The following is a 12,788-nucleotide window of genomic DNA, read 5'->3' on the forward strand; positions in this document are numbered from 1 at the left end:
TAAAACAAGTCCTTGATGTAGCTGTGAACATGGTCAATTTTATAAAGCAGCACCCTTTTAAGTCACACATGTTTGCAAAGCTGTGTGAAAATATGCAAAAAGACCATGTGACTCTCCTTCTACACACCCATGTTAGATGGCTTTCAAGAGGGAAAGTTTTAACAAGGGTATCTGAGCTGCAAGAGGAACTACTGCTTTTCTTCAGAGATAATAAAGCCAGTTCTTCTGACTTTCTTGAAATTACAAAATGGCTGCTGAAACTAGCCTACTTAGCAGATATTTATCAGCACTTAAACACCTTGAACACCACTATGCAGGGCCCAGAAGAAAACATTCTAAATTCCACAGACAAACTTCTTGCATTCAAGAATAAGCTCAAGGTTTGGAAAAGACACTTTCAAGTGGAAATATTGAAATATTTCCACTCCTACTTCAGTTTCAGAGTCAGACAGATTATAAAGCAGTCATCCCATTAATTACCAGTCATTTGGAATCACTGACACAAAAGCTTGACCAATATTTTCCTTCTTTGTCATCAGAAATGCATGACTGGGTTTTGTTGAATTTTGTTGAGTTCTCACAAAATTTACTCTGCAAACAGAAGAACAACTGACTGAACTACAGTGCGATCGAACTTTGAAGATAAAATTCAATGAAGTGCCACTTGATGTGTTTTGGATTTCAATAAGAAGGGAGTATCCTGTGATCTCAGCAAAAGCAGTGAACATCTTACTCCAGTTTTCAACTTCTTACCTCTGTGAACAAGCTTTCTCATGTCTTACAAACATTAAAAGCAAAGAAAGAAATAGTCTGCTCTCTGTCGAGGAAGAACTGCAAGTGTGTTTGTCAAAAATTCGGCCAAGAATTCAACATTTGTGCAAAAAGAAACAAGCCCAAGAGTCACACTGAAAGTAAACTTTATATTGACTTTGGATGGGAACTTTATTTTGATGTTTAAGTAAACTTTATTTTGATTTGATATTTTGATATTAAAAAAAAAAGATTAGATAATACAAAAAAGACAGGAAAAATGCTCCAATTTTTTTTTTACAATGTAAGCTGACATATATATAAAGCAGCTCTTTACAAATACATTTTCTTGGCAATAATTTAGCAGTAATTCAATTACGCTCCCCTCTGTCAACTTTTTCTGGCCAAGCTGTCAACCTTTTCTGGAGACTAGACCATGCGGGGGGGGGGGGGGGGGGGGGGAGAGGGTCACCGGAGGCCTGATTTGCCCTGAAAAATCCTAGCTCCATGCAAAAGGATGAGCATCCAAGTGTGGGGCTGTCCACACATTATGTAAGGCTCTGGATGTGTCTGCTTCAGTGTAACTGAAAGTTGCAAGGACAACATGTGGGTCTCGATAGTCACCCCAAAAAGTGCCACGTTCTTTATGGGGTGTCCCTATAGAACCAGAAAACAAAAGAGGGCAGCTTTTGCCATGGAAGGCAGAAGGCAGGCAACAAACCCATGAGATAAAAGGCTTGAGGGCCCACAATCTGAAACGGAGCTGAGACGAATCATCCAAGCTAGGGATGTTAAATTGCATTTAATCAACAAATCGACTACTCAGTGGAATTTCCATTGACTAGTCGAGTAGTCGGTAAGTGGGGGAAACTGTGGAGCCACAGCAGGGTTAGCTCCTGGCCCCAAGAACTAACCCCGCTGCAGCTCTGCCTTTTAAATGGATTAAGAGTTAAGAGCCGGCAGGGGGGATTAGGTGCGAGCCAGGAACCAGCTGTCCCGGCTCATGCCCGGTTCCCTGCTCCGCCTCTGCCTCCCCTGCTCCCCGCAGAGACTGTTAGAAGCAGCAAGTCAGGGGAGCGACTAATCGAGTCACTACTTGACTATCCCATGAGCTTATGCTTATCGGATAGTTGACTAGTCGCTTACATCCCTATCCCAGGCTATTGTATACAACACTAGCAGACTTACCCGGTGTTGCCCGGCTCCTTCAGGGCATGGCCTTGGGGATGTGTGCCGGGGTTCAGGAGGCTGGAGGCCAGGGTCATGGCTTCTTCCCCTCCCCTGGCCCACTCAGGGCCTGTTCTCTCCTTCCCCCCACCAGCCCATTCTCCTCCCCTCTCTCCCCCCCGCAACAGCCCACCCAGGGCCTGTTCTCTTCTCCCCTCTGGCGCTGCACACAAGGGCCAGGATGGAGGAAAGGGTTTCGGGAAAGGTGGCTACTTACCCAGTGTGCTGGCAGGTACGATGGCAGAGCCACAGCCCTATTGACCACTCCCGTAGTGGTGTGGCTGCGCCCAGGGGCACACCCCCCCCCCCACCCCCTCCCCGCAGCCTCATTGTGCCCAGTGGGCCCCCTCATATCACGTCCTTCCAAACAGCAGCCCCTCTCTTTGCATGTCACGGGAAACAGTCCTGTTCCCAGGGGCTTCCCGTTATCCTGGCACAGCCAACCTCTGACCTTCCTTTATGTTAGGAGAAGAGGAACCCGCATACCACATTTGGTGGCCCTCGCTCTTACCGTTTAGGAGGAGTTCTTGGGCAAATGGACAGACAGACAGACTCTAAGTCTACGTCTACAATATATATAGCTGTAGACAATGGACTCGGGAGAAGGCAAGACGAGGAAATGCTGAACCCACGCTCATGAATTGTATCCACCACCAGATGGTGCCGTTGCTCTCCGCCAAGTGCGCCGGGAAACCCGGCACAGAAAAGGTTAGCTTCTCTGATAACTATTCAGACACAAAAGTCTCTTTTGGACGCCCCCAAGAGTAGACAGCCCCCTCTCTCCTAACACACGGAAGGCCCACGCGGCAGCAACAGCGTCTCTGAGGGCATCAGGCGTTTGGGAAGTACAAGGGGAGGTGTTGCCGACTGAGGGAGTTCTGGGCTGTTCTCCAAAGCACCTGAACTGGGCATGCCAGGCACATCCCGGGCGAGGATGCTGGGATTGTGAGGGGGCAGCTCCCATCCCCACTACGCAGCTCGGGCTGGTCCCGTCTGCAGCTTTATTTGGCTTTACTCTCAACGGTCCCAGGAGGGCTCCGGAGCACACATTTCCAATGAGCCAGGCAGGATCCCGAGTAAAGCCGGGACGTCTTTCTCACCCCACTGCATTTGATCGGGAATTGTGAAAGCCCCAGGTTGCCAGAAGCTTTCCTAGCGTACCAGGCCTGTCCCTTGGGGTCAGATCCCTGCTCCCCATGTGGGGTCTGACAAAGTGGGTTTTTGCCCACAAAAGCTTATGCCAGGGGTGGGCAAATACCGGCTGGTGGGCCGGATCCAGTCCGCCAGGGTTAGCCCTTGGTGGGCCCCCACTGCTGTATTCACGTGCGTTTCCACAGGTACCAGAGATCACAGCTCCCGTTGGCTGCAGATCACTGATCCCGGCCAATGGGAGCTGTAGGAAGTGGTGTCCCAGTCCGTGCTCTTTCCCGCAGCTCCCATTGGCTGCAGATTGCCATTCCCAGCCAATGGGAGCTGCGGGAAGCGGTGTCCCGGGCCGCGCTCTTTCCTGCAGCTCCATTGGCTGGGAGCGGTGATCCACAGCCAATGGGAGCCACCATTGCCAGTACCTGCAGCAACACAGGTAAATGTAGCAGTGGCGGCCTGTCCAGGGCTAACCCCGGTGATCCGTCGCCACTTTATTGCCCACCGCTGACAAAGAAATCTCTTCATCTCTAAGGTCGACTCCTCGTTGTTTGTGTGGATTCAGCCTAGCACAGCTACCGCCATGTTGGGGGTGTGGTCTCAACCCATCAATCGATGTCCATTCAAGCCACCAAGCCAGAGGAAATGCGGCCGTATTTGGTCAAGGCTGGAACTCCAAACGGCCCCCCAAAGTTCAGGTGAGTCAAGTTTGGGGAACGGTCGGTTTGCACAGCTCCTAGACTCAGTTGTCTGGGGGCTGAGACAGTCTTGCGACCCATACACTGACAAGTGGGAGCGAGGGTGCTGGTGCGTAGGAGTGACGGGAATTGACGGAAGGGCTCCGGAGCAGAGACCAGACAGGCGAGACCCCAGCTGGTAACTGCACTGCACTGGTCAACATAACCACCCCCAGCTACGCTTTCATGCTGGGAGACCTTCCTCTAAAAGCCACATGCCTCCACAGCCGGCGCTAGCATCAGCTCCAGAAAGGAGCGGCCTCCAGCCTCTTTCTATGGGGCAGCCCGTAGCCAGGGGACAAAGCCCCACTGAGCCAATGTGGTTCATGAGAATCAGGCCTCAGGGCATCCAAAAATGGAGAATCCAGTGTGGGGGGGGGGGTTCTGAAAACCCCGCTGCCTCGGTTGCCCTTGTTTGCCCATCTCTGTAAAAGGCTCTGGTCTATGGCGGAAAAGTGCTACAGAGGGGCTAATGAGCTACGACCACACACACGTCACCGTTCAGACCAGATTTAGCCATGTCAAACCGGCCCCACCACGCTTCCGGGGGCGATTGTCCATCTGCTCCCAATATAGCTCCATTCTTCTGCTGCTTCCTGGCCCTCCGGCCGGCGGGTCGGACTGACCTGCGCGTTCAGAACTTGGATCTTGTAAACATGTGTCGCCGACAGCTCTGACGGCCGCACAAGAGCCACTCAGCTCGGTTTGGACGGCAGCCAGCTCGTCTGGGACTCTGTAGCGCACCTGGCCCAGCGTCTCGGCAGGGCCGAGGGCCCAGTCAAGCGAGCAGTAGGCTGGCGTGGTGCCCATCACGCTCCCAGGGAAACACTGAAAAACGCTACTTTCCCCCTTTGTCGATAAAAGGGATGTTTGTGAGGCGTGGGGGAAGAGAGGAGAGCTAGGAATTGTGGGAAGGGGGGAATTGCATCCCACCCACACTGTGCTGTAGTGTCTAGGTTGTTCAAGGCACGGCAAGACAATACGGAGGAACTGCCCAGAAAAGCCACCGAGAATACAAACAATAGAGGTGGCTGCAGGCAGCAAACCTAGGGATTTCTGGGTAACAGAGAATATTGAGCAGGAGCAGAGGCCTCTGGGTAACACAGACTGTGCAGTTGAACAGGGCTGTTCTGAAAGACCTTGCCATATTTAGGAAGTTCACCGCACAGGCTCTGGGCCTGCTGGCGTGGGGCCTGTGGCTAATTAAGCCTGTAACAGTGGGAACTGCCCTCGTGGGATAAAGCTGGGACCAGCGAGGTGTGGGACACAAGGAGAAACGTGTATGAGGGAAGAGCAACAACTTAGACTGGTTAGCAAGCAAGAGGTATGAATACCTCCTTTTTGGTAGCCTGTGTTAAATATATTTAGCAGGTCTCGGGATGGCCTAGACACAGGGCAGAACCAATTTAACTTGTAGAATGTTGTTAAACAAGTGCAAACGGCTTATTTCACTCTTATTTCATCTTAAATTGGGATTATTTCACTTTCGTTTGTCAGTTACAAATAGGTTTAAGCTCAGTCTCAATAAATCCCTCTTAAACTGACCTTGCAGTGTGCACACCATGGCTACGTCTACACTGGCCCCTTTTCCGGAAGGGGCATGTTAATTTCACCTATCGTCGTAGGGAAATCCGCGGGGGATTTAAATATCCCCCGCGGCATTTAAATAAAAATGTCCGCCGCTTTTTTCCGGCTTTTTTAAAAGCCGGAAAAAAGCGGCGGACATTTTTATTTAAATGCCGCGGGGGATATTTAAATCCCCCGCGGATTTCCCTACGACGATAGGTGAAATTAACATGCCCCTTCCGGAAAAGGGGCCAGTGTAGACGTAGCCCATGGGTTTGCACTGGCTGAGCTAACCTGAGCTAAACTAAACTGTTGCAAGTTTGTGTGTAGACAAGGCCTAAAGCCTCAGGGGATAGATCCTGCCTGGGCAGAAAGACTAATTTATATAATGACTTCTGCCTAATTTTCTGTTCACAAATTATCCAGGAGCCATTTACAATGAGCTCAGATAGATTTGTTATTGAAAATTGCTATCCACGGCAGTGTTTCTTTTTCCCGCTGTTAGAATCAGGTGTCTGTGGCGGAAGATATTCACATTGACCAATATGTCAAAGTTGTTTTCTATGGTATTTTCCGATACTCTCTTCAAGCTACACATTTCCAGGACCCCTGCAGCTGGGATGCATGTTTGCTGGAATAGCCACAAAGCAAACGCTAATGAATGGAAACGCCACCAAAGCCAACTCATTTATACATGGAGATGGGCAGGAGGTTTTGTGAGGTTTTTTTTTTTTTAATATATTCATCCTCCAATATTGTAAAGCCAGACCATAAAACCATAAGGAACTAGAGAGAGACACAGGAACGCGCAGACTGGATCAGACCTGTTGTCTGCCTAACCCATGATCCTGCCTGAAGTCATGGTTGGTACCAATTGATTCGGTGGAAAGGACAAGAAATCCCACAGTGATTGACTGTGGCGTAATGAGACTTTTCCTATCCACCACCAGTTGGGTTAGTCCTTGAAGTGCAGGGTTCACAGTTCATGGGCCTTTCAAACTTTTTCTTCCTCCACTTGCAGCACGTTCAGGGCATGTCTAGGGAAGTATTTCAAAATAACTGAATTTGAAACAATAACTCCTCAAATAACCAGATCAAAATAGCATGTTCCTGCTACGGGGGAGCCTTGAAAATAGTCCGAGGCAGGCTCCATTAATGCGGATGTGCTACCTCAACGGAGAGCCCTGGGAAGCACTGGGGAGTAATTAGTTCGAATGACTCTGGGGAGTCGTTTTTTCGAAATAGCGGCACTGGAGCGTCCACACAGCCGCCATTTTGAAATAACTATTTATTGTTCCCCAAGGAAAGCAGGAGTGCTGATTTTGAAAGACCCAGCCCGTTATTTCGAAATAACAGGCTTGGGCGTGTGGACACTCCGCGTACAATTTCAAAATAAGGGGCGTTATTTCAAAATAACGCCCTAGCGAAGACAAGGGCTAAGTGGCCTGTGGGTACGATGTGATTCAAATCTTGGAGAAGCCCTGGCAACGGATGCGAAACACATCTCTGTGAGTGACACCGATTTCTGGGATTCGGGGGAGAGAATATATGTTATAGGAGAGCTTTCCACCGCACTGACAGAGTGTGGACCAACGGATTCACCCCAAGTCCTGAATTCTGATCCAAACATTATTGCTGCCTTGAGGAGCAAGGCCCTAGACAAGTAACTTCCATTACAGCCCATGCCTTGATTTCCCCATTTCTACATAACGGGTGGAGTGAGGTCTAACCAGTGTCCCGTGAGCACACAGCTGTGACAATATAAAGCCTGCTATAAACGCGAAGCAGTATTGTCCTTTGTGGCCTTCCAAGGGAATGAGGGAGGATATTCTACTTTCTAGGGTGTGCAAACCCTAAAAAGCAGACCTGTTCCGATGTAGAACAATGCATCTTTACTCACTAACGCTTAGAGGACGCGTTGAGGACTCTCTCACCTATGAAAGACCTATGAGTTGACTCGCAGGCTTTCCATATAAACTTAAAAAACAACAAATGGTCTGGTAGCACTTTATAGACTAACAAAACACAGCCCACTTCCTTAGATGACTGGGGTTTTCAACTGATCCATGTAAAGTTACCTTGTGTTAGCCAGGGCAAGCACATCTGCAGAAAAGCAAACCTTGCCTAAAAGCCATACGCTGGAGAGAGACTTCCAGGCCAGCCTATCACACCAGACTTTGGGAGGAAAGTATGTTAATGAGCCCAGCAGCTCAGGCTGTGGTTGGCGAGGTGTGTGGCTAACAAGCTAGAGGGGGGGAGGCTGTTTCTCAGCCTCCTAGAAATGTAGCAGAGACAAGGAGACAATCCTTGGGCAGCAGCTGCTTGTACATTTCAATGGTTGCTAATTCAGAGGCCCCCTGGTAGCCAAGCCACCAACTTTCTGCCAGCCTGCCCTGGGCGTGGGACTTTTCTTTTTGTCACTTGCAAGCCCAACCGGCCGGTGTCCTGGATTGCTGGGGGGGACAGGGGGGGAAGAAGAGAGCCCTCTCCCAGCACTGCTCGGCTGCCCAGCCCCTCCAGCGTCTGGAAAGAGAAAAGATCCGCTTCTCGCTTTCTCTGCTCCTTGCAGGACTTTGGGGGTCATTGATGCACCCATTTCAGTGGTGTAACGGTGAGTAGGAGGGGTTGTGGGGGGGGGGGGTTGTGCCTGTGTGTGTGTATGTGTGTGTGTGTGGTGAGTAGGGGGAGTGTGTGTGTGTGTGTGGTGAGTAGGGGGTTGTGTGTGTGTGTGTGTGTGGGGGGTAGGGGGAGAGTGTGTGTGTGTGTGAGTGGGGGGGGGGAGTGTGTGTGTGTGTGTGGTGAGTAGGGGGGGGGGATGTGTGTGTGTGTGTGTGTCTGTGTGGTGAGTAGGGGTTGTGTGTGTGTGTCTGTGTGGGGGGGGGTAGTGCGTCTGTGTGTGTATGGTGAGTGGAGGGGATTGTGTGGTGAGTAGGGGGTTGTGTGTGGGGGGTTGTGCGTCTGTGTGTGGGGGGGTGAGTAGGGGGGTTGTATGTGGGGGGATTGTGTGTCTGTGTGTGTGGTGAGTAGGGGGGATTGTGTGTCTGTGTGGTGAGTAGGGGCTTGTATGGGGGGGTTGTGCATCTGTGTGTGTGTGGTGAGTAGGGGGGTTGTGTGTGTGGGGATTGTGTGTGTGTGTCTGTGTGGTGAGTAGTGGGGTTGTGTCTGTGTGGTGAGTAGGGGGGATTGTGTGTCTATGTGTGTGTTGGGGCCTCAATGTTGCACCCATTTCAGTGGTGTCACTCAGTTGTGTGTATGTGTGTGTCCACTTGCACACAGGCTGTGTCCAAGTTCATTGTGTGACATGATGGGGGGTGGGAAGCTGTTCCTATGTTTAAAGGCAGGCTCGCTCTGCACACACAATCCAAACCTATTTGTTACAAGATTTTGTTTTAAGTCTCCTCCTTTCCTCAGAGATCTGGAGTGGGAGAGCTCTGCTGAGCCATGTGAGATGCAGGCTCCGGCTTTGTTTCCACTTTCCTCTTTGTGTGTGTTTAAAAAGATCTGGGGGGCCAGTGATCCTGGATGAAGTCAAAGCCAGACCAAGCACTATTCCCAAGGGATGCCTTTCCCCCCCAGTTTTATTACCTTTAGAAGGATAGATTTTCCTCTCCCACTGTTGAATTGAATTATCCAGATTTGCTCTGTGATTATTTTCCCTTTCATCCATTTGCGATGGGCGTTGATAGTGTTTGAATATAGTTAATTGTTAAACGATTATTAGGGTGAGTCAATTCATTCACACAGCTTCCAGTAAAAACAAAGCTTAGCTTCTGTTGTGGATAATCAAACTGGGATCCAATTCACCTAAATAGACTGGCTTATATGGCTGTTCTTTATTTTCCTTTAAACCCCCTCCCCCTCCAAAAAAAGGATTTCAGTTGTCTTTAAACATCAAAGTACCTTTAATACGATTCTAAATAATGATTAAAAAATCATTTCCGTTTAGTTTTAGAAACTTTTTTATTCCTTTTTTGCTGTTCTCCTAGTCTGCTTCCTCTCCCTCCCCCCCCGCCTTTGTTTTTTCTTCCCAGAGATGTGGTTTTAATAGCTAGCAGATGGTAAATGCTCTTTGTATGGAACATGGTTAATTAGAAGAAGAATCCTTTCTTGGATCTACTCATGCTGAGCTTGGATCAATTATTTCAAGAGGCTTTTTGTTCTAAGGCTAGTTTGCATTTTGTTCCCCCCCCCCCCCAATTGTAGATAGTTTCATGAAATTTAACTAACACAGCCAATTGGCCATGTGCTAAAAGACAATGGAAGGGAAAAGGAAGGGGAGTGGGGAAGAGAATCGGTTATTTCAAGGACAGCGAATCCTGCTTCGCTTTGGTGAATAGAAGCCAGTTACTAAATTAATTTGCCAGGCATTCATGTCTGAGGCTGCTAATAATGAAAACCAGACTTCCAAGAGTCCGCAGAATGAGAATAAACCCATTAAAAAAGCACCCAAGATAGGGCCTTGTACCTCTATTCTCTTGTGCTACGCATGCAAAAGGGACATGACAAAACCAAGTGTATTTCATGAGTTTTATGCAATAATAAAACCTTTCTTATGACTAAGCGATTCAAAATTGTGCTGGGAACGCTCTCATTAAGCCATTGGTGAGAGGCAGGTTGACTGAAACTTCTGAAAGAGCTGCAACGTTTGAAGTGGAATATAAGGCAACCAGTAGCTTCCTGTCCCACAACACGGCTTCGTATCTAGACTGTTCTCATGCAGCTTTGGGGACAGGAAGCCCGTGGTATTGCCCTATGGTTAGTGCTGGTTTGCTGAGAATGCACTTGTCCTCTTTAAAATTAGATGTGCGCAAAGCTATCAGAGACAAATGTTCCAACTTGGATGCATAAAGCCTCCTAAATAACAGAAAGTGGATTGCAGAGGTTCTGAGAGTTCTGCTCCGTTGATTTCAGAAGTTGAGAGTCCTTGGAAAAGTTGAAAACCAGACCACTCTTTCTCAGAAACCTAACCATGGCTTTCGGAGACTGAGGGGTGGCCATATTTGTCTACAACTTAAAAACTAACTTTTAAAAAACGAGTATTCCTGTGGCACCTTAGAAACGAACAGAAATACAGATGGTATCGTGAGCATTGTGGGCAAAACCCACTTCTTCAGATGAGAGGCACTTGAGTCTACTAACCTTAGGCCCTGTGGTTTGTGAATTTTGGAGATGTCTCACACACTTAAAAGTTAAGCAAAAATGTTGGCAGGATGTGATTGCTTTAGCTTAAGCTTCTGCCCTGATGGACAAACTGATCTTTCCCCATAAATCAGGTTTGTTTCCTATTGGGTAGCAGGTAGCACATGCTACAGTTAACTGGGGAGTCCAACTCCTATGATTTATTTAGAAGTCTATAAAAGATTCTGCTTCTTGTTGAGCTGTTTACAGAATGCTGAATTATATATTTGGTCTGTCAGAGAGACACTCCAGGGGTGGCTGAGAGCCAAGTGAGCCAGGGATGGCGTGATCCCGGCAGTGGGCTGTTTGGTACAGAGATGACTGGCTTGGGGGAATGCATGTGTTGGGAACAGCAATGAGATGCGGGGCTGGGTGTGGTGTTTATTTCACGACCTCCTGGGTGTCTCATGAGCCTCACGAAAAGGTACGAGGCCTGCCCTTGCCCCAATCCCCAATTTTGAAGCAGTTTGTCCAGACCCTTGTGTCTGCACCAATCTGGATGGGGCAGTACATGCAGACTTTGGCTCGGCGACCGTTGCCATGGTGGGTCCCCGAGCTCAGCAAGGCTTCTGTGGTCCACTTCTCATCGGCGACCTGTACGTGTTTAGGGCTCACCTCATTCTCACTGGGATTGCCAGTGAATCTGGCACCGAGACGGTGGATGATCTCATGCCTAAATACGTGCTAGCAAATGCAAATCTCGTCCTTGACAAGTAACTTTGAAGGGACAGGGTCGAGGGCTGTTTTCTCTCCATTGTTTTCTCTCTTATCACGGGTGGGAGATGTTCCTTTTTTTCTTCCAGAAGTTCTAACACGTTTGGTCTCTTCTACCGCAGCAAACGTAGTTTTTTTTTTTTTCTTATTTTTTAAAAAGACGCTTGTGTTGCTTTGAAATGTTGAAAATGAACATGGCTTCTCTCACTGTCTCCTGGTCTGTGAGCGGGATCTCTCCGCACAGCGCTGAGCAATCGATTGTTGCTGTCTGCTCGGTTTTTTTTGGTGGCCCTGTACAAACAAAAGCGTTGTCTCCTCAGGAGGGGGGCTTTCCTGGGCAGATGCCCGGTTCAAAACATTCAAGTGCAGGGCTCGTCTGTCTACAAACGTGCACTGTTTTGCTTAAACCGATGCAAACCTTGAAGTGGATCCTCTTATTTTGGATGAAGAAGGATTTAATTATTTTAATCTTCAACCTACTCTGAATTGCTTTTAAATTGGATTCACGTAAACTGATGCAGTTGTCCATGTGGACAAGGTCTTTAGCTAGCCTAGGATTTCAAGGCGCGTTGGTGGAATGAGGGGGGGTGGAGGTGGCTATTTGACTAGCTTTGTGGTTCTCAAACTTTTTGGCCACCCTGCGCAAAACAGGCCTTTCCACAGATCACCTGCCAACTACCCATGATGACAAAATGGGTGCAGGAGTGGGCTGGGGGTGGAGGGGTCTGGGTGGGAGGTAGGGTGCAGGAGCGAGCTAGGGGTGGGGGATCTGGGAAGAGGGGGGGTGCAGGAGTGGTCTTGGATTCAGGGTCTCGGTGGGAGGGAGTGCGTGAGAGGAATGGGGGTGCTTACTTGGCTTCGTGCCTTTTGTCGCTGCCAAGCACCCCCCCCCCATTGCCTCCATTGGCCATGATTCTGGCCAATGGGAGGAGGGGAGAGGGCAGCGTGTGAGCAGCCTCCTCTCTGAGGCTCAACTTCCCCCCACCCCTCCCCGCAGCGGGATGCCGGCGCTGGAGCTCCAGCCTCACGGGGGCAGGGCGGGAGCACCAGGGGGTGAGCCCTGAGCCTGCAGCTACCTGCAAGATGGTGGTGGGCCACTAGTGGTCTGCAGACCATGCGCTGAGAACCATGACGGTAAAGCAACGCTTCCTGCGCCTGCTACCTAACGGGCGCCAACAACTCCCCTTTCTGCCCTAGTCTAGTTTGGACTGGACCGTTTCCCGTTGGGAAGGGAGGCTGCTTCTCTTTATGGCATTTCGAGCTGCATCTCCTGGATTCCACGTGCCGGTTTTCAAAGAGCCGAACGTCCAGAGCAGGTGCGGCTGAGACGCGTTTATGACGGGGATTTTCCACTCCATCGTAAACGAGTGATCAAATTGCCACTCAAGAGGCTGGCTCTCAGGCCTGGATCATTTTCGAGGACAAAATCTCTCTTCTGAGTCACTGCTTTCAGGGGCTCACGGCGAGAGATGC

At 49.4% G+C, this 12,788-nt stretch overlaps 1 protein-coding gene across 4 annotated transcripts in view; it reads left to right on the forward strand.

Annotated features, from left to right (window-relative positions):
* Positions 1-2,331: 2,331 nt before the first annotated feature.
* Positions 2,332-12,788, forward strand: part of RNF122 (ring finger protein 122) — a 32,574-nt gene continuing 22,117 nt past the window's right edge. The window contains exons 1-2 of one of the 4 annotated variants that reach the window (XM_075910665.2): positions 2,332-2,685; positions 3,656-3,818. In XM_075910665.2, coding sequence (XP_075766780.2) covers positions 2,614-2,685; positions 3,656-3,818 — 235 coding nt within the window. In that variant the 5' untranslated portion in view covers positions 2,332-2,613. Of the gene's footprint in view, positions 2,686-3,655; positions 3,819-7,631; positions 8,035-12,788 lie in introns of those variants that run through there. The other 3 variants (XM_075910666.2, XM_075910664.2, XM_075910667.2) reach the window with 3 other exon arrangements.

The sequence above is a fragment of the Pelodiscus sinensis genome, chromosome 28, assembly GCF_052426305.1.
Source record: "Pelodiscus sinensis isolate ZL-2025 chromosome 28, ASM5242630v1, whole genome shotgun sequence".
Taxonomy (NCBI): Eukaryota; Metazoa; Chordata; order Testudines; family Trionychidae; genus Pelodiscus; species Pelodiscus sinensis.